General features: G+C 42.6%; 1 protein-coding gene and 1 long non-coding RNA gene across 2 annotated transcripts in view; one reads left to right on the forward strand and one right to left on the reverse strand.

Annotated features, from left to right (window-relative positions):
- Positions 1-14,047: 14,047 nt before the first annotated feature.
- On the reverse strand, positions 14,048-15,344 carry LOC121398987. The gene is made up of 2 exons (XR_005964678.1): positions 14,843-15,344; positions 14,048-14,114 (listed from the first exon to the last, which is right to left on the reverse strand). It is a non-coding gene; the product is annotated as an uncharacterized LOC121398987 (long non-coding RNA).
- Positions 15,345-17,255: 1,911 nt separating this feature from the next.
- Positions 17,256-22,107, forward strand: part of gpatch8.S (G-patch domain containing 8 S homeolog) — a 47,593-nt gene continuing 42,741 nt past the window's right edge. Inside the window, exon 1 of the mRNA XM_018238055.2 lies at positions 17,256-17,413. Within this exon, the coding sequence (XP_018093544.1) occupies positions 17,366-17,413 (48 nt within the window). The 5' untranslated portion in view covers positions 17,256-17,365. The remainder of the gene's footprint in view (positions 17,414-22,107) is intronic.

Consider the following 22,107-nt stretch of genomic DNA (forward strand, 5'->3'; position numbering starts at 1 on the left):
CCATCTCTCCCTACTATACCTGCTATCCCACAGTCACACTCCCTTCCCAGAGACTATTATCCACTGTTACTATAGACACATCTCTCCCTACTATACCTGCTATCCCACAGTCACACTCCCTTCCCAGAGACCTGCTGTCCCACAGCAGGTATAGTAGGAGCAGCTGCAACATATGTTCATAAAGACTATCCGTGGGGGCAATGAACATTTTGTTGGGCCCTGCTGAGGTCATGTAGGTGATAGCTCATATAAATCGGTAAATCGATCCCATGATGTTAAGCTATAATAAGAACTTCATGGAAATATTTCAAATAATGAATGTGCTAATAAACTGACATTGGTGGTCGGTGAAGTTTGCCCTGACTCTACACTTCATCCCTTCCCAGAATTGAAATCCCATTTCTACTATAGGCTCTTCTGTTCTATATGAACTGTGAAAAGGTGAACTTGGGGCACATTACCAAGCCTTCCCCCTCTCTTTCTAACTACAACTGCTCCTCTGCATGGCCCAGGGCTTCTCTTGAACACAAAGTGGTTCCATCTGGTAACCATAAGAGCAGCCTCTCTATTTTCCCCTAAGAATGATGGATTTCTCTTTACTTTCATTAGATATTGAAGGCAGTGATTGAAGAGATGGTGAATGTTGCATAGGAGGCAGTTTACCTTGGTGAAGGTGCTTATGTTAAGCTCATATAGTTGCTCCAGTGGGAAGGAAGAAGGAGGGCCCTGCTTGAGTCTACAATGTAAATGGTTGGGACAATTGATGTTAAGGGTTGTTGTGGTTATTTTTTATGGTATGTTGACTTCTGATAATCCAGGGGGTATATAAAGTAGGCTTCTTAGTGTTTAAACAGGTGTATCTAAAGGGACCAATTGAAGGTTTGGAGGAAAGGGCAAGGAATTCCAGAGACAGGCAGATGCCAGAAGGTCAGAAGTAAAGCCCAGAGAACATAAAGTTGTGTGTTTTGAGATTAGAGCTGAAATGTAGAGTAGGGTTTCATTGTTGAGGTCTTTGAATATTAGTCTTGGATGTCTGAATTCAATTGGAGATGAAATTGGGAGCCATTGAAGGGATTTGCTGGAACAATGAGATGGATGAGTCTTGGGCTTGAGTTTAGAACAGACTAAGTGGTGAAAGATGAAATGAAATGTTTGTAATGGGTTGGAAAAGTTGGACCTCATGCCAGTATCGATCATTGGATCCATCTAACAAAGCCAGATTTAGACACTACCATGTAGGAACCAGCAGTGTACAGCGAGTGTCTCCGTTTCTGTAAAGGCCCCTCTAATGTAGGCCCCGTACAACAAACTAAGGGTATCACTGTTGGAAATATGAGTGATAGGAACATAGATGAAATAATTAAGTTCATTACATTGAATTAACACAATAGTGGGTTCCCCTGGGTACTGCACTTTCCTCCCACACTTCAAAAACATACAAGAAGGTTAATTGTCATCGGATAAAACTGCGAATGTTATTGGGACCTTGAACTGTAAGCTCTGCTGGTGCAGGGGCCGACGTGATGTTGTCTGCGCAAGTGCTGTGGAATATACTGTCACTAGATAAATAAAGGATAATAATAACTATAGTCACCATGTGTGTTCCACATAAGTATCAGGGACCTGTTATCCATAAAACCTGGGGTATTTAAAAATCTGAATTCCTTGATTAAAATGGAGTGTATGGGAAATTGCTTTTGTGCATTCCAGAGCTTTCTGGATAGTGGGTTTCCAGATAACGGATCCCATGACCGTTCTGATGGGGCTTTGAGCAGTGGCTTCAGCATGAAGTCCAGTTACATTTACACTGAGTATTTGCTGTGTGTGAAGATGAAATAGGAACGGGGCAGGCAGGAATATAGATGGGGCACAGTGGGGGGTATTAGTCTCTGGGAACACAGGGATGAATTTATGTAAAAGGAATGGCTCAATGGCTTCTATCACATATGATTCCTATAGCCATACAGACACAAATTAGATTGTAAGTTCTTGAAGCAGGGTCCTACATGAATACGTTATTAATCCTCAGCAATAAAGTAAGAATACAACTTTCTATACACTCATGTGCTGAGTATACAACCCCCTGTATCATTCCCATGTATATATACCCCTAGGCACCCCCACTCTCTTTCTCTTCAATCCCCCCTCTCTTCTCTATCCTTCCTCCCCTTCTTCAGTCTCCCTTCCCCCCTGTCTGCCCGGACCTCCTCTCCCTCTCTCTCAGGGGAGGCTCTGTCTGGTAAGTTTGGAATTACAAACATTTCAAATACAAATAGAGGATCTTATTTACTGACCAGTACAAGGACCCATTGCAAGGACACTCCGATGGCCCTCGAGTGGTGGATAAAAGCTGCAGCAAACACTAATAGACCCAACTTGTTGAATAACACACTCAGGATCAATACAAAGGGTAATAATAGGGATTAATTGGATCATAGGGTAAGAGAATGCACTTTAGCTGATGTATAGAGTCATCCCACCCACACGTCTATCGCTCATATTTGCACCCGTATTGATTAATCCCTACCATTACCCTTTGTATTGATCCTGAGTGTGTTATTCAACAACTTGGTTTGGCACAAGGAATTCCTGGAAAGGAACCCACATTTTCAACCTGAGCTTTTTATTCTCACCCACAATGCATTTTAAAATATTTTTTCGTTATGTTGGTTATTCAGAAAACTAGAAAAGGGTGGAACGGAGTAGTATTAGGGTGTAATTTAAGACATGTGGAAAGCCAGGGCTGTAAAATTTGTGTCCAATGCTACACATTGACTCTGGTCTGGTCCCAAAAGTAGCACCCGTTTGATAAAGTTGGGGGTGTGCCGCTTCAGGAATGCCATAGGGGTCATTTACTTTACTGCCTGCAGTCAGCTGCAAGAAAAACCCTATTAAATCAAAGTATGTGCTTCTTGCACTTTATATAGTTGTACTGAGTATGACTTCCTTCCTACTGCCTCCTGTTCTCATTCAATGTTGTGCTTATTGGTGCCTGGGAACCATGAACAACCCACCAGGCAACGGCATGCGTCCCTCTCACACTGAATATGATGCCAACCGGGTGCAAGTGTGTCCATTTTAATGCATCTAACCCTGGTTACCGCAATTACGCTGTAAATACGGCATTTTTTGGGGGAGGGGGTGGTGATTGCACTTGAAGAACAAACAAAAAAATACAGGGCTCCCCTAGGCCAGTGCATGCTGCATCCAACGCAAGAGCGCAAGTATAAAGGAGTGTATGTAGGCACCAGTGCATGGCTATTTGTCGGAGGCAATTTTGCCCGTATTTAATGATTATTGATGAGTCCAAGGATGCGGTCAGATTCACAACACATTAAAACTTCGATTTTAAGTACCCTGATTGTAAGTTTTCCCGTCATTTTATGTTTTTTATTTGTGGTCCCACCAATTTATAACGCCTTTTAAATTCCCTGATTTTAAGTCATGTTTTCCCGGATTTTACATCAAAATTTTGTCCTGATGTACCGAAAAACTGCTTTTTTTTAATCCTCGACAAATTTTATTATTTGAGAAATAGAGGTTTAAAATCCTAACCAGGTATATCTGCCTATAAATGGTCAATTGCCCCTTATACAGTCCTGCACCAATTACTTATGGTTTTAGGTTGTGACTGACAGAGAGTCTTGCACATGCCCCCCATAGTGTAACATTAAAGGACCAGTAACATCAAAAAAATGTTTTTAAAAAATCTGTTAGTATAGAATGACAAATTAAATTACAATTAAACTATTAAATCGCACAGCCTTTATTAAGAAACAACTAAGGGCTCTTGCTGACGAGCGTTTGTCGCTGCGCTCCCCTGCGTTTCTGTTTTTCTGCGTTCAGCCGCAAGGGAGTGCAGGAATAGACGCATTACATTTTTTCCAATGGGACTGTACTCACACAGGCGCGTGTAGGCGCCGAACACAGGAAAATTCAGCATGTTGCGTCTCAACCTGCGTTCAGCGGCTACAGCCCCATTGGAAAAAATGTAATGCGTCTATTCCTGCGCTCCCCTGCGGCTGAACGACGAGAAACGGAACGCAGGGGAGTCCAGCTACAACCGTCAGTAAGAGCCCTTACCGAAACTCAGTTTGCGCTCCTCTTCATAAAAGGCGACCCGACGATCCATCGCGCAGCACTCGATTTCTCCTCCCTGCCTTATAGGAGATAGCCGGGGAGCAGAAATCGAGTGCCGAACGATGGTCTTCGCGTGTTTCGCCTTTTCTGAAGAGGAGCGCAAGCGGATTTTCGGTAAGTTATTTCTTAATAAAGGCAGTGCGATTTAAACGTTTAATGTGTCTTGGTGTTTTTCTTTCGTGGTTTACTAATGAATTTTTTTAAAAACATTTTTGATGTTTAACACTGCAATGCTTAAGCCTTGTTAATAACACAGTAAATATTGTATCTTAAAGTAAAACGGACTCCTGTGCTTTTGTCCTTTCAGTACTTGAAGAAAAAATTACTTTAACACATTTCCCTGATTTTACCTCATTTTTTCCGGGTCCCCTGAAAAAAACTTAAAATGGGGGTTGTACTGTATAGGTGAAAGTGAATGAAAGCTGACGTGTCACAGTCCCTTATCTAGCGTTTCCCTCTATGTGTTGTGCTAATGAATTGTCTACCGTTGTGTGTTATTAAGTTCATGCTGTTCCGGATTCTGCCCCTACTCATCTTTGTGGTGGGGTTAAAAAATGGGGTCACAGGACCTTGATAGCGTTTGACCTTCCTTGACCCGCGCAGACAGGAGGGACACACAGACCAACCTTTTGCCACGTCCATCATGTTTGTCAGACAAACAGCTGCTCTGAGCCGTCAAGTCATCTGTCCAAGTGTCAAAGCAGCAAAGGGGTTAATTTGCTCACTTCTTCTCGTTTCATTGTGTTCCACATACATTGGAGTAATTGGAAGGGGCTGCATGGGTCAGTGAATGGAGTTAGACAGGCCCATAGAAGGGTTAGAAGTGGAGTTATAGGGAGTAGTGATGTACAGGTCGGCCCACACATCATTAATAGGGAGGGTTATGTGCAGGGCCGCCATCAGAAATCACGAAAATCAGAAAATTTTATGGGCCCCCTAGTTCCCTCCCACCCCAGGAGTATTAAAATAATACATTGGTGGCCCGAGGTTTAAAAAAATAAAAAAAGACACAGTGGTGTTCAGTAGAATTGAACTGGTGGCTTTAGGACTTTAACTTTGTCCATTTTCGTGACTTCACGTCTTTTTTTTCGCCGCTTAAGGACTTCAACTTGTTTTAGTGACTTTGGGTCTTTTCGTCGCTTCAGGACTTAAGCTTCATCTATTTTCGCAGCTTTGGGTCTTTTTGCGCTTAAGGATTTCAACTTTGTCTGTTTTAGTGACTTCGGGTCTTTTCGCCGATTCAGGACTTCCACTTCGTCTATTTTCGTGGCTTTGGGTCTTTTCGAAGTTTTGGGACTTCAGCTGTTTGACTTTTCAGGACTTCGGAAGAGGTGCCACAGCTTCGGTGCTGTCAAGGGGGGCCCAGCTTTTTAAAAAAAAAAGTGCAGCACAGCTGGGCCCCCCTTAAGGTCTGGGCCCGGTACTGCCCCCCTGATGGCGGCCCTGGTTATGTGGAGAACACCCTGTGTGCCCCCTATAATTATGCCACTTGCATTTGCCAAGTATTCACTTCTGTAGTAATAATAATATAAATATATAAAATATATAAAATTCAGCTCCACGCAGTGCCATCACCAAGCAACGCAGTTCACGGATGCGCGTGGCGTTCAAGAATGCGCTCTGATCGGTGCATCACAGTAGGGGAGCCCTGGACAGCAGTCCCGTGGGCCCCTGGCCCCCCAGTCTGGCCCTGCATAGGCATCTCAGGAACAAGTGAAAAAGTTCAAATATTTATACACTCTCAATAAACCCTCCCACATTAAAAACCAATCGGAATAACACCGCTCATCTGTTACATAGAAGGCTAATACACATAGCATCCTAGTAGCCATTCAGTATAGTATATTAAATCAGTGGGGTATATTAAATCAATCTATCTCAGTATCACATATAGTCAATCTTACAATGTTTATAAATCAAATCTTTGAAGTTATCTTATAAGTTATCACATAGCCGACAGACTATGAGTAGAAATCCTGTCCCTCTACCAACATTTTAGGTCTATAAACATTTTGTGCCGATTGTACGTATATTTATATGTTTTTGGAACTCATGGCCGGAGTCAGGATGCAACAGAAGATCTTCCAGGTCTAAAGTGTCGCTCACACACCCCTCCAACCACCTGTCTTTCTCCTGTCCTGCGACTGATGAATTGTCCCCGACTGTGTGTTATTAGGTTCACACTTCTCCCAGATTCACTGCTTCTCGTTGCCGTGACGGGGTTAAAAGCCGGGGTCAGAGGACCCTGATAGATTTTCCCCTTTTCCAACCCACATAGACACGAGTGTTATCCTTTCCCATATCCATCATGCCTGCTAGATACACACTGAGCCAGCTGCTTCTTACCATAACATCATCTGCCCAGTTAACAAGGGGTTAATAACCCCTCTCACAAAACATTCGACTTATAATATGGGGAAAGGTGATTATATGGGGTATAAATGGGAATAACACAATTTGCAGTGCCTATCTTTTAAATGAATTCAGCTAAGCAAACCCTGATTGGTTGTTACTGGCAACTGCCCTTGTGCAATTTATGTGTAGTTGCAGGCTTAAAGGGATACTGTCATGGGAAAAAATTGGGGTTTTTTTTAATAAAACAAAACAAAAAAAAAAACACATCAGTTAATAGTGCAGAATTCTGCACTGAAATCCGTTTCTCAAAAGAGCAAACAGATTTTTTTATATTTAAGTTTGAAATCTGACATGGAGCTAGACATATTGTCAGTTTACCAGCTGCCCCCAGTCTTGTGACTTGTGCTCTGATAAACTTCAGTCACTCTTTACTGCTGTACTGCAAGTTGGAGTCATATCTACCCTCCTCCCTTCCCCCACAGCAGCCTAACAACAGAACAATGGGAAGGTAACCAGATAGCAGCTCCATAACACAAGATAACAGCTGCCTGGTAGATCTGCAGATAAAAGCTGCAGACAGACGGCAGTTTATTGGCCCGTGTGTGGGGCCATCCGACGGGCTTCCCTGATCGATATCTGGCCAAAAATATCGGGCAGGTTAAGAAATTCCGTCAGATCGCGGCCGCATCTGTGTGTCTATGCAGTCCCGCGATCCGACCACCCGTATCGGATGCATTATGATCCAATCGTTGGGCCCTAGGTCGGATCGGATGAGCTCGATATCACCCACCTATATGTGGGCATATTGGGGAGAGATCCTCTCGTTTAGCGGATCTTTACATCTATGGCCACCTTAAGAACAGCACTCAATAGTAAAATCCAGGTCCCACTGAGACACATTCAGTTACATTGAGTAGGAGAAACAACAGCCTGCCAGAAAGCAGTTCCATCCTGAAGTGCTGGCTCTTTCTGAAAGCACATGACCAGGCAAAATGAGCTGAGATGCACCTACACACCAATATTACAACTAAATACACTTGCTGCTTCAGGAATGACATTTTATATTGTACAGTGAATTATTTGCAAACAGTGTAATTTAGAAATAAAAACGACACCATAACACCTTTAACTCATGCATTTACTAAGAGCAGCCCATGATAAAAGGGGGCTTATTATACTGATGCACCGGTGTTTGATTGAATGGAGCACAATACACTTGCAGTGACAGGGTTACTTGGCATCAATATGGTGAATCTGGCGCTGGGTGTAGCTTGACCTTCCCTGCAGGGGACTGGGGGTGTCTGCATGTCGGACAAGACCCCTGCCAGGTTCCCCCATTGAAAACGATGCAAGTCAGCAGCTAAGGAAGTGCAGTGAATGGCAGTGCTAATCCTTCCCACTGAGAGAGAGGGATTAGGGGCCAGGGGGAGACAGAGAGGGGAGAGACAGAGAGGGGAGAGAAAATAGGAGTGTTGTTTAAGGAATCAGCCAAGGAACACAATTCTTTATTTGTATGTAATTGTACATATATGCTAGATAATTGATCCCTCATACATATTAAAGGAAAACTATACCCCCCAAACAATGTAGGTCTCTATAAAAAGATATTGTATAAAACAGCTCATATGTAAAACCCTGCTTCATGTAAATTAACCATTATCAAAATAATATACTTTTCTAGTAGTATGTGCCATTGGGTAAGAATAAATAGAAAACTGCCATTTTAAAAAATAAGGGCCGGCCCCTGGGATCGTATGATTCACTGTGCACACAAACATCCCAACAAACTATACATGTTAGGTCACATGAGCCAATTAACAGAGTTCTGTCTTTTGCTTCCATACTTCTTCCTGTTACAGTTAGAGCTGCAGTATTTCTGGTCAGGTGATCTCTTTCTGTTACAGTTAGAGCTGCAGTATTTCTGGTCAGGTGATCTCTTCCTGTTACAATAAAGGTGGCCATACACGGCCAGATAAAGCTGCCGATATCAGTCGTTTGGACCGATTTGACAGCTTATCTGCCCGTGTATGGGGGCTTCCGACGGGTCTTTCTGATCGATATCTGGCCACGATATAGATCGGGAAGATTTGATTTTTAACCGACCGACCCATCGGAGCCCCTTGGTGCATCGTAATTCGATTGTTCGGCCTTACGGCCGAACGTTCGAATTACCCCCGATATAGCCATGCCGTTAGTGGCATATCGTGGAAAGATCCGCTCATTTGGCGATGTCGTCAAGCGAGCGGATCTTTGAGTCTATGACCACCTTTAGAGACGCAGTATTTCTGGTCAGGTGATCTCTTCCTGTTACAGTTAGAGCTGCAGTATTTCTGGTCAGGTGATCTCTTCCTGTTACAGTTAGAGCTGCAGTATTTCTGGCCAGGTGATCTCTTCCTGTTACAGTTAGAGCTGCAGTATTTCTGGTCAGGTGATCTCTTCCTGTTACAGTTAGAGCTGCAGTATTTCTGGTCAGGTGATCTCTTCCTGTTACAGTTAGAGCTGCAGTATTTCTGGTCAGGTGATCTCTTCCTGTTACAGTTAGAGCTGCAGTATTTCTGGTCAGGTGATCTCTGAGGCAGCACACAGACCATCACAAAATGGTGGCTCAAGGCAAGAGATGTAAAAGGGCAAGATTTACTTAAATATATACACCAGTTTGGTAAGATTCTTTAATATGCCACTTAATATGATGTAAACTATCTGTTGCTTAAGTGTTCATTTTGGAGGTGTAGTTTTCCTTTAACTCCTGCCTATCCACAGATATAGTGGTTATGTAAGAACACAAGTGCACAATAGGACTGGGGGGCCTGCTGTCTTAGGGGCCCCCACAACACCCCTGGGCCCTGCAGCCGCAAGCACTCTCCCCCAAGCCACGGCTCCTTCTGGCCCCCCACTCTTACCTATTCCTTCGTGCTGCAGCGACCGGGGCCCATGAGAGCCGGGGCCCACTGGATTTTTTCCCAGTGGGCCCCAGCCGAGTCCAACACTGCAAGTGCACATGGCAAAGATAATTTTTATTACAATCTATATTACAGTCTATATCACAGTATATATCATATTCTATATAGAAGTCTATATTACAGTCTATATTACAGTCTATATCACAGTAGACATCATATTCTATATAAAAGTCTATATCACACTCTATATCACAGTCTATACCACAGTCTATATCACAGTCTACATCACAGTCTATATAACAGTCTATATAACAGTCTATATCAATCTATATTACAGTCTACATCATAGTCTATACCACAGTCTATACCACAGTCTATATCACAGTCTATATCACAGTCTATATCACATTCTATATAACAGTCTATATCACAGTCTATATAACAGTTGATATCACAGTCTATATCAGTTTATATCACATTCTATATCACAGTCTATATAACAGTCGATATCACAGTCTATACCACAGTCTATATCACATTCTATATCACATTCTATATAACAGTCTATATCACAGTCTACATAACAGTCGATATCACAGTCTATACCACAGTCTATATCACATTCTATATCACATTCTATATAACAGTCTATATCACAGTCTACATAACAGTCGATATCACAGTCTATACCACAGTCTATATCACATTCTATATCACATTCTATATAACAGTCTATATCACAGTCTATACCAGCAGGGCGGCGGTAGTTCCATATTTCCCCAGCATCAGTACATGCAGTTGCACCCACAGGTCAGATGAATGGGCATGTTTTTGGGTGCAAGTACCTAACTGTTATGTACTCCCCATTGCATCCATTCTGGACAAGCTGCACTTGTGGGTCGTTCATAAATGACCCTGGAGGAGTGAGAGGGAGGGGGTATCTGGGTAAGGGCCCGTCAGCCATTTCTAATATACAGGTACCAGGATATATCCCACTGATACCCTTACACTGTAGGAATATATAAATAAATAATAAATAGAACTCAAATTTAGTTTTGTTTTTTTTTTACCATGTTCCTTGCTGTACATGTCTGTGATCCACCCCAGTCTTTCCCAGAATGCCTTGTGTCCATGAGAGTTGGCTATCCCATAATGCATTTCTGTAAAGGGCCCCTCAGAGCTAATCCCCCTGTCCCCTCCATTCTACAACAGCGACAAATGTCACAGGGATCCAAGTTGGAAGGAACAATCGGAAACCTTTTATGTCTAAGGGGCCGATTCACTAAATTCGAGTGAAGGATTCGAAGTAAAAAAACTTCGAATTTCAAAGTATTTTTTGGGCTACTTCGACCATCGAATGGGCTACTTCGACCTTCGACTACGACTACGACTTCGAATCGAAGGATTCGAACTAAAAATCGTTCGACTATTCGACCATTCGATAGTCGAAGTACTGTCTCTTTAAAAAAAACTTCGACCCCCTACTTCGGCAGCTAAAAGCTACCGAAGTCAATGTTAGCCTATGGGGAAGGTCCCCATAGGCTTGCCTAAGTTTTTTTGATCGAAGGATATTCCTTCGATCATTGGATTTAAATCCTTCGAATCGTTCGATTCGAAGGATTTAATCGTTCGATCGAAGGAATAATCCTTCGATCGTACGATCGTAGCATTTGCGCTAAATCCTTTGACTTCTATATTCGAAGTCGAAGGATTTCAATTCCTAGTCGAATATCGAGGGTTAATTAACCCTCGATATTCAACCCATAGTGAATCAGCCCCTTAGTGTCACATCTATGGGTGACAGAGACCAAGGGGGAAGCAGAGTGTTCCCTCGTGCTGGTCCAGTCCTAGAAATAAGGCCTCATTAAATTGCAATTACTGATTCATAATACATAATAGGGCCCCCCATTCTCACACTGCCAATGAATTACAATGAAAAAAAAGGGTCTGCTTTCAGGGAGAAAATCCTTCCCCCTCCTCTTCCTCCCCAGACGGATTTGGGATTAGCCCCCTCGGCAGCTTGAAAATATACAGGCGATTATAGCTGGGCTCATAGGGAAAGATGTTATGGAGGGGATTCATTATGACTTGTTGTGTTTATACAAAAACATTAGGAAGAGCCGGGTGGTTTTCTGCCACAACTACATTCTGTGCAACTGCCTGTTGGGTTCTACCCCAGTCTGACAAACTAGTACAAGATAATGCTCAGGTCCTGCCCTTTGCAAAGGATTTCAGGGATGTTCTGAACTATGAGGCATATAATTAAGGTGGGCTACACGGAACAATGGGAAGAGTTATGGGGGTTACAAAGAAGAGAACGAGCAGAAGAGTTATAATGCGTCGCACCATCCATATGCCGTGATTGTGGTGTAATAAAAGAAAGTTAAATAAATGTATTTCATGCGTACAAAATTCATTTGTGATCATCAAATAGTTCATTGTGTATCAATTGCATTTAAGTTCATCATGTGGGTGTCTCAATGCTGTAATTACAATTCCTTATAAATTCATTGGTTAGTTAAATATAAAGTGCTTCAAGGGAATAAAGTGCCTTATATAATTCATCTCAATAGCTCCCTAAAGAGTATGTATGACTGCTGCTGGACATGAATTCTGGGAATATCCCAACAGTTACTTGCACGTAAAACCCCTTTCATTGAAGATATATGTATATATATATATTATATATATATATATATATAAACATGGAGGAGCACACCCTAAACTTGTTTAGTAACTTGCCCAGGTGCTGGTAAATAAGGTAAATAAAGTGACATAGTACCGCACTAAACGGGAATACTTGTGAAAAAAATCAAGATTTATTGAAAAAATCCGACATTTCGAACACCAAGGGGCAAATTCACCAAGGGTCGAATATCGAGGGTTAATTAATTTGACTGGGAATTAAAATCCTTCGACTCCGAATATCGGTCGAAGGATTTTAGCGCCAGAACTGCGATCGAAGGAATAATCGTTCGATCGAGCGATTAAATCCTTCGAATCGAACGATTAAATCCTTCGAATCGAACGATTCGAAGGATTTTAATCCAACGATCGAAGGACCTTCCCCATAGGCTAACATTGGGTTCGGTAGGTTTTAGATGGCGAACTAGGGGGTCGAAGTTTTTTCTTAAAGAGACAGTACTTTGACTATCGAATGGTTGAATAGTCAAACGATCAGTGGCGTAACTAGATGTTGCTGGGCCCCACAGCAAATTAATTTTAGGGCCCCCAACATATCCAGTGTTTGTCCTGTTTTACCAATATATGTTGAAATTGCTCATCAATGAGAGCCTCATGGGGCCCCTGTACCTCCTGGTCCCCCCTGCAGCCCCAGGGTCTGCTTCCTCTGTAGTTACGCCCCTGCAAACGATTTTTAGTTTGAATCCTTCAATTCGAAGTCGAAGTCGTAGGTCGTAGGTCGAAGTAGCCCATTCGATAGTCGAAGTAGCCGAAAAAACACTTCGAAATTCGAAGTTTTTTTTCTTCGAATCCTTCACTCGAGCTTGGTGAATTGGCCCCCAACTGTGCTCTTTCTTTCTCAAGGATATCCTTGAGAAAGAGCACAGTTGGTGTTCGAAACGTCTGATTTTTTCAATAAATCTTGATTTTTTTCACAAGTATTCCCGTTTAGTGCGGTACTATGTCACTATATACTGTCTATATATATATATATATATATATATATATAATGCACATGTTCCGCACCCTAATGTGGGCCGAAATGTTGGAAAAATGCAACTAAAAATAAATTAACACTTTTATTCACGAAAAAGGAATTGGAGTGCGAGTCCTTTGATTATCTTATATATATATATATTTGGATATATAGATAGATAGATATATTTATATATAGATAGATAGATATAGCTTATGTTCCTTGGTTTCACAGTGCTTTAGAAAGAAGTATTTTCTGCTTCTATATGCTTTCTATTATTGTACATCAGGGCCAACATCAGAATTCACAGCTCCCCCCACAAGTTAAAAAAAAAAAACATTGGTAAAATGTACACTCATAATTACCTTTATTCCAAGATATTAAGGGATACATGTACTGTTAATATGAATGAATTTTGTTACAACAGCGCCACCTGCTGGTCAGTTTCCCACCAGTCTGACCAGCAAGTAGTCAAGGAAGTTGTCAGGAGAAAGAAAGAGGCTGATGTTCTTCTGCTTACGAAAAAAATTAGAAACCTTTCTCACATCTTTCCTAAGCAGAAGAACATCAGAGCAGCCTCTTTCTTTCACCTGACAACTTCCTTGACTACTTGCTGGTCAGACTGGTGGGAAACTGACCAGCAGGTGGCGCTGTTGGAACAAAATTCATTCATATTAACAGTACATGTATCCCTTAATATCTTGGAATTAAAAGAAAATAAATAATGAATGTAAACTGCAAAAGTCCTTAGAATAGCCCCCTCATCAATTTTACATTCACTTATTTTAAATTTGACTTATCCTTTAAGACATGCTATAAATAACACACTTTTTCGACCTTTAGTGAACCGGACCCTATATAACATACTAAAAGCTAACTTAAACTTAAACCATCCCTTTAAATGATATACAATATCTGTTAAGTAAAACATTATTGTTGAATCAAAGTTTTCAGTTCAGATACAGTAACACTAACAAACCTTTTCTTTTTTTTCTCAGTTTGTTGCACTACTAGCACATGCGCCTTTCCCCCAATTTGCAGTTCATGTTCGCCCCCTGGTGCTGAAACAAAAAAATAACATTAATTTCCAAAGAACCCAGCGGCCTTTAATAAGAATGAGATTTGAGGTGAAAACTTAATTTCTATCCCTGGATATTCTTGAGACTGTGTCTGGATCAATGTTTTTCTATATCCATGACCTGGTTATGGGCTTAAAGGACAACTAAACCCTAAAAATGAATATGGCTAAAAATGTCCTATTTTATATAGTGAACTTATTGCACGAGGCTAAAGTTTCAGCTTGTCAATAGCAGCAATGATCCAGGACTTCAAACTTGTCACAGGGGGTCACCATCTTGGAAAGTGTCTGTGACACTCACATGCTCAGTGGGCTCTGATTGGCTGTTGAGAAGCTAAGCTTAGGGCTCGTCCCTAATTATCCAGCAGAAAATGAGCTTCCCTGGCTGTAATATAAGCTGATGCTACAGGTTTGCTGATTATTAAATTCTGATGCTAATTGCACTGGTTTCTGTGCTGCCATGTAGTAATTGTGTGTATTAATGACTAATCAGCCTTATATTGTGACATTTCTATTCTATGTGTACTGTATATTGTGAGTGGGTCCCTAAGCTCAGTAAGTGACAGCAGCACAGAACATGTGCAGTGAATCAGCAGAAGATGGGGAGCTACTAGGGCATCTTTGGAGACACAGATCTTTACTGCTAAAGGGCTGTGGTTGCCTTGGGCTGGTACAGAAGCGCAAAACATCATGTACAATATTTCTACTTACTTCTTAGGCTTTAGTTCTTTAAGTGGGGCTTCGGTAACCTGAGGGCCAAGGCAGGAGGGCAGCAAAATGGGAACATCTTTAATGAGTTAAGGATTTGGTATTCCCATCATCCCTAGCTCCTAGGAGCAAATACAAGGGAATGTCTAGTGAAAGGAAATGCAGCATTAGACAATAGGGTTGCCACCTTTTCTGGAAAAAAACACCAGCCTATATATTAATCTTTTTTCCCTATTAATAACATTGGGATCAGCCATCATTTTTACTGGCCAGTGACAACCCAATGCGCAGCCCAGGAGTAAGTGACAGTTACAGGACATAGTCTTGTAGAATTAGGGATGACATTTTCCAAGTGACAGGTGCCCTTATGAGTTTCAATATAGACGTCCCGTCCCTGCCCCAAAGAGCTTATAGCCTATATGATATAATAGGGCTAATTCTAAGCAATTTTCCAATTGGCCTTCATGATTTCCAAGGATGCACCGAATCCAGGATTTGGTTTGGGATTCTGCCTTTTTCAGCAGGATTCTGATTCGCTGAATCCTTCTGTCCAGCCGAACCGAATTCGCATATGCAAATTATGGGCGGGGAGGGAAATCACGTGACTTTTTGTCACAAAACAAGGAAGTCAAAATAGTTTTCTCCTTCCCACCCCTAATTTGCATATGCAAATTAGGATTCGGATTCGGTATTTGCCTGAATCTTTCGCGAAAGAATGGGGGGTTCAGCTGAATCCAAAATAGTGGATTCGGTGCATTCATAATTATTTCTTTTCTTTTTTTTTATAGTTTATGAATTATTTCTCTTCTTCTGACTCTTTCCAGCTTTCAAATGGGGGTCACTGACCCCATCTAAAAAAACAAATGCTCTGTAAGGCTACACATTTATTGTTATTGTTAATTTATTTCAATTCAGGCCTCTCCTATTCATATTCCAGTCTCTTATTCAAATCAATGCATGGTGCAATTAGGGATGCACCGAATCCACTATTTTGGATTGGCCAAACCCCCGAATCCTTCGCGAACGATTCGGCCGAATACCGAATCGTATCCTAATTTAGGGGAAAACATTTTTACTTCCTTGTTTTGTGACAAAAAGTCACGGATTTCCCTCCACACCCCTAATTTGCATATGCAAATTAGGATTCGGATTTGGTTCGGCCAGGCAGAAGGATTTTGGCCGAATCTAAATCCTGCTGAAAAAGGCCGAATTCCGTATGACCATCCCTAAAGCTGGCCATAGACGCACAGATCCTATCGTACGAATCGAGGATTCGTACGATTTTCGGATCGTGTGTGGAGATTGCCGACATCTTTCGTCCGGCGGAGATTGGTCGTTTGGTCGATCGGACAGGTTTGATTTTGACCCAACCGATCCCGCCGGAGCCCATTGCGCATTGTAATCGGCCGTACAGCCAAACGTTCAGATTACCCCCGATATAGCCATGCTCGTTAATGGCATATCGGGGAAAGATCCGCTCGTTTGGTGATGTCGTCAAACGAGCGGATCTTTGCGTCTATGGCCACCTTAATGGTCATACCTCCCAGCTGTCCCATTATTAGTGGGACCGTCCCGATCACAGCCCACAGTCCCGAGTTTGTTACTGAAACGTCCTCACTTTCTCTTTGATCTCCTGCACTGAACAGCCAGAAAAAGATACAACGTTTCCCAAACTTAATTGGCTTTTGGCAGAGAGCCCAGAATATGCAGCACTTAGATATGTTTGTAACAATTTAAGATAAGCCAAGAACATGTCTCTTGGAGAAACTGTGACTCGCAGCTTAAAGGGCAATTCACCTTCAAAAAATGTAACAACACATTAAAACCCCAGAAATGTGTTCAGACTTTCAGAACCTGCCGAATGTTGTAAAATGGACCTGGTAATTAGGGGGTGTGGCCATAAAAAGGGAAGTGGTCATTGTTTTTCACCGGCAACTATTTTTGTCCCTCCCAACATTTCCAAAATGTGGTTGCTAGGGGAATTAGGACCCTAGCAACCTGATAAAAAGCTAAATAAGTCAAAAACCACAAGTAATAAAAAATGAAGACCAATTGCAAATTGTCTCAGAATATCCCTTTCTACATGAGACTAACAGTTCATTTAAAGGGGAACAACCCTTTTCACTTTAAGGACCAATCCCTTTTAGACGAGGGGTTCCTCCGAATGTCAGAGAGACACGGTCTTAATTCAGTTACGAGGTTTATGAAGGGGAAACACGAAAGTCTGCAGAGATATAATAATAACAATAATAATAATGTCGCGCGTCAGTTCTCTCAGGAGGAACACGGGAAAAGCCCCGCCCACCGCGATGGAGAATCGTTTTGCTTCCTCGGCTCTATTGGACAAAGGGCGTGGCCTGCAGGGATGTGGGTGGGGCTGGAACGTTCCTACGTCCCACGGCGTTGTTTACGACTCCCGGCTGTTTGCGTGTCCTCGTCTGTCAGGCGTGGTTACAGCGTGCGCGTCCACGAGAGGGAGGAGGAGACTCCTCGAATGCGCTGCTCATCCACCACAGACGCAGTAAGATGGCCGCTGATAGATTTTCCAGATTTAACGAAGACCGGGACTTCCAGGTACCGTAGGGCCGAAAAGGGGGAGCAGCGTGTGTCGTGTGATTGGCTGTGAGCAGTGGAACCGGCCTGTGCGCTTTATTTATATCCTGTCGTATAGCGTCACCTTCCTAAGGGATTTAGTGCCTGTCCGACCCCCGGGCGTCATTCCGATCCCCTCTGAATTTTACCTCAGATGAACTCGCACTCGGACCCATTGTCCCTTCTCTCTGTGTTGCTTTCTTTTTCCGCCGTTTAGTCCTGTATCTGTGAAGGGCAAAGATGGTATTTGCTTTGGGCCCTCAGGGGTCCCTTGTGGGAGGAGACTGTGTAACAATAGTTGGATATTTGTACTGTACACACTGTATGGGCTGTCCAGTCCCGCCCCTCCTGCTTGCCCCGCCCCCTGTTGATTGCCCCGCCCCTCAGCTCCCTGTCTGGACATTCCTTTTGTTAGGGCCCCACCGTATTAGGGCAGAGACACACATGGACATTCGGGGAGATTAATAGACAAATCGCCTCTTCTACGGGCGACTAATCTCCCTGAATTGCCTTCCCGTTGGTTAGAATCGAAATTGCCGGCAGGATGGCACTCGCAACGCTTCGTTTTTTCCGAAGTCGCCTCGCAAGAAAACTTCGGAAAGCCGAATTGTTCTGAGTGCCATCCCGCGGGCGATTTAGATTCTAACCGGCGGGAAGGCAGTTCAGGGAGATTAGTCGCCTGAAGAAGAGGCGATTTGTCGACTAATCTCCCCTAATCTCCACGTGTGTCTCTGCCCTTAGTGTAGTGGCAAACTCTGCTACTGGGGGAGATTTATCGCCCAGCAACAAATTATCTCTTCGTCGGACGACTAATCTCCCCTAAATGCCTCCCCGCCTGTTTGAATGTAAATCGCCGGTGGGATGGCACTTGGAGCACTTGGGCTTTCCGAAGTCGCCCAAAGTTTTCTCGTGGGGCGACTTTGGAAAATGAAGCTTTCAGAGAGTCATCCCTGCCGGTGATTTACATTCTAACTGGCGGGGAGACATTTAGGGGACATTAGTCGCCCGAAGAAGAGACGATTTGTTGCTGGGCAAATAATCTCCCCCAGTAGCAGCGTTTGCCACTGCCCTTACAGATACTGCTTTTCATCCTCACCGGTCTCTGCCACACTGGAGCTTACACTCTACTTACCTTGCACATTTGGGCTTCATTTGACCAATAGGAGATCAACGTGGCTGTAGGTTTGTGGCTTATGGTGCAGAGGAAACCCAGGGAGATGGGGACGTCTCAATATGTCACATGACTTGTATTGGCTCCTATAAGTGATAAGTGTCATGTCCTTATGGCCAGGGATATAAGCTGCAGCTTATTGGCCAGTGTATGGGGCCTCTGACGGGCTTCGACAATCAGTATCAGTCGTCCTGTTCCCTAGCTCTGGACAGGGTCGGACTGGGCCAAACCCACTATTAGCGCTGCTCACTGAACTCGGTTCCGGGCACGGAGGGGGATTGCGGTCCTGATGTGTCTTTGCTGCTTGCGAGGGGAGGTTTGGAGGCCCCTGAAGCAGGGTTAATAGAGTTAATTTGTTGAATTTCCACTTAGGTTAGTATATCCTCATTGATTTGATGCCGTTCTGACCCCAATGACCTGTATCCCTGTAGGTCCCTATGGCACATAAAGGTGTCCAAATTTTTTTTTTTGCCTGATTTCAGCTCTGCCCAAACCTTCCTGTAAAGCTGGCCATAGATGTTGAGATTTTTAAAAGAGCAGATCCTGATCGTGAGACCACGATCTTTTCGGAACGATCGTACGAATTTACCATCAACTAAAAAGACCAATTTGCCAGGAAAACAAAGGGGAGCTGCCTGCTTGGCCCTGCAAACATAGATACATTGCACTGGGACCGACAAAGATGTTTTTGACCTGGCCAATCAATTTCCTGATAGATGTCGGCCGAAAGATCGTTCGAATCCCACTAACTGCACGATAATTTCGAAGAATTGGTCGGACTTCCCTAAAATCGGTCGTTCGGCAAGAAGAATCGTCGCGTCTATGGGGAGAGATACTGTCATGGGGGGAAAAAATTCAAAACACCTCCGTTAATAGCGCTGCTCCAGCAGAATTCTGCACTGAAATCCGTTTTCCAAAAGAGCAAACAGATTTTTTTAATTTCGATTTAATTTTGAAATCTGACATGGGGCTAGACATATTGTCAGTTTCTCAGCTGCCCCCAGTCATGTGACTTGTGCTCTGATAAACTTCAGTCACTCTTTACTGTAAGTTGGAGTGATATCACCCCCCCAGCAACGTAACAACAGAACAATGGGAAGGTAACCAGATAGCAGCTCCCTAACACAAGATAACCGCTGCCTGGTAGATCTAAGAACAGCACTCAATAGTAAAATCCATGTCCCACTGAGACACATTCAGTTACATTGAGTAGGAGAAACAACAGCCTGCCAGAAAGCAGTTCCATCCTAAAGTGCTGGCTCTTTCTGAAATCACATGACCAGGCAAAATGACCTGAGATGCACCTACACACCAATATTACAACTAAATACACTTATTGGTTTAACAATGTAATTTTATATTGTAGAGTGAATTATTTGCAGTGTAAATAATGTTAAATAGAAATAAAAACGACACAATAAAAATCACAACAGAATCCCTTTAATGTAAGCCTTAAAAGCTGATCGCATCCCTTGAAACCTTCTTAGTGGCAGCGATTCACAGAAATAATTTGTCTTGCCCTCCCCTGCCAGTCATTAAACCTACGTAGCTGTGATTTTTGATCTTCTCTCACTACTGGCATTATATTTGTGTAGCACTTTTGTCCTGTTGAATTCATCGCATATGACAGATGTGCAAGTAACTCGTAGTTAGGCGCAATATCTCTCCAGCAGGGTCGGCGCATTTGTATTTATAAAGGATGTCGAGCTGCGTTCCTTTATATTTATTACTGTTCATCTTCTCCCTTCCCTGCCTTGTTTATTCTTCACATGTTTCCACTGTTCGTCTCCTCTAGTAACAGAGCTCTTCTGTGTGCTGGATCCACCTGCTACATTGTAGCTGGAACCATTTACACTGTTGGCTTCTGGGATCGTTCCAAATGAAAAGGATTTTTTTATTTGTTCATCCCCAGTGCCTTTAATATCCTGAAATACAATAGCTGCATTCATGTCGGCTGTTTTTTTTTTTTTTTTTAAACATTCTTATTATAAGACGCCATGGTGACTCCCTCTTGTTTGCAGAGAGATGATTGTCATCAGTGAAAATATTCCTTTTTTTCCTTTTCATGCAGATACCGAGGGTAGATACAGTTATTGTAAGATATACTGCTGCCGTTCTGTGTCAAAAAATTCGCATTTCAGATGCAGGTTTAAAAGGATACTGCTCTTTGCAGGTATGTCCTTGGAAATGCAGTTCTTTGCTTGGGGTCACCGAACCTGTGTTCTTAAAGGAACAGTAACACCAAAAAATGAAAATGTTTTATGAAAATATCATGCACTGATTAAACTGATCTGTTTGCTTCAGAAACACTACTATAGTTCATATAAGCAAGCTGCTGCGTAGCAATAGAGAGCTTATCTGCTGTGTAACTTAAACATTTTCTCCTTTGAATGGCTGCCCCCATGGCTACGCAGCAGCTTGTTTATATAAACTATAGTAGTAATTATCTGTTATCTACTGTGTATCCTGTGCTTGAATGGCTGTCCCCATGGCTACACAGCAGCTTGTTTATATAAACTATAGTAGTACTTATCTGTTATCTACTGTGTATCCTGTGCTTGAATGGCTGCCCCCATGGCTACACAGCAGCTTGTTTATATAAACTATAGTAGTACTTATCTGTTATCTACTGTGTATCCTGTGCTTGAATGGCTGCCCCCATGGCTACACAGCAGCTTGTTTCTATAAACTATAGTAGTACTTATCTGTTATCTACTATGTATCCTGTGCTTGAATGGCTGCCCCCATGGCTACACAGCAGCTTATTTATATAAACTATAGTAGTACTTATCTGTTATCTACTGTGTATCCTGTGCTTGAATGGCTGCCCCCATGGCTACACAGCAGCTTGTTTATATAAACTATAGTAGTACTTATCTGTTATCTACTGTGTGTCCTGTGCTTGAATGGCTGCACCCGTGTCTACACAGCAGCTTGTTTATATAAACTATAGTAGTACTTATCTGTTATCTACTGTGTATCCTGTGCTTGAATGGCTGTCCCCATGGCTACACAGCAGCTTGTTTATATAAACTATAGTAGTACTTATCTGTTATCTACTGTGTATCCTGTGCTTGAATGGCTGCCCCCATGGCTACACAGCAGCTTGTTTATATAAACTATAGTAGTACTTGTCTGTTATCTACTGTGTATCCTGTGCTTGAATGGCCGCCCCCATGGCTACACAGCAACTTGTTTATATAAACTAGTAGAGTTTCTGAAGCAAACACATCAGTTTTACCAGTGCAGGGCAACAGTACATGATATTTTTTATTACTTTAAAAACAATTAAATTTTTTGATGTTACTGTTCCTTTAATAGCGATTCACAGAATCCACTATTTTGGGATTCGGCCGAATACTGAACCAAATTCAAATCCTAATTTGCATATGTAAGTTAGGAAAAGGGCGAACAGCGTATGGTCAAAACAATTTCTGATGAAAACTTGTGATTTTTTGTATTCGGATTTGGTTCGGCCAGACACTTGGATTCAGTTTGACTCCTG

This window comes from Xenopus laevis, chromosome 9_10S (assembly GCF_017654675.1).
Source record: "Xenopus laevis strain J_2021 chromosome 9_10S, Xenopus_laevis_v10.1, whole genome shotgun sequence".
In the NCBI taxonomy this organism is placed as follows: Eukaryota; Metazoa; Chordata; class Amphibia; order Anura; family Pipidae; genus Xenopus; species Xenopus laevis.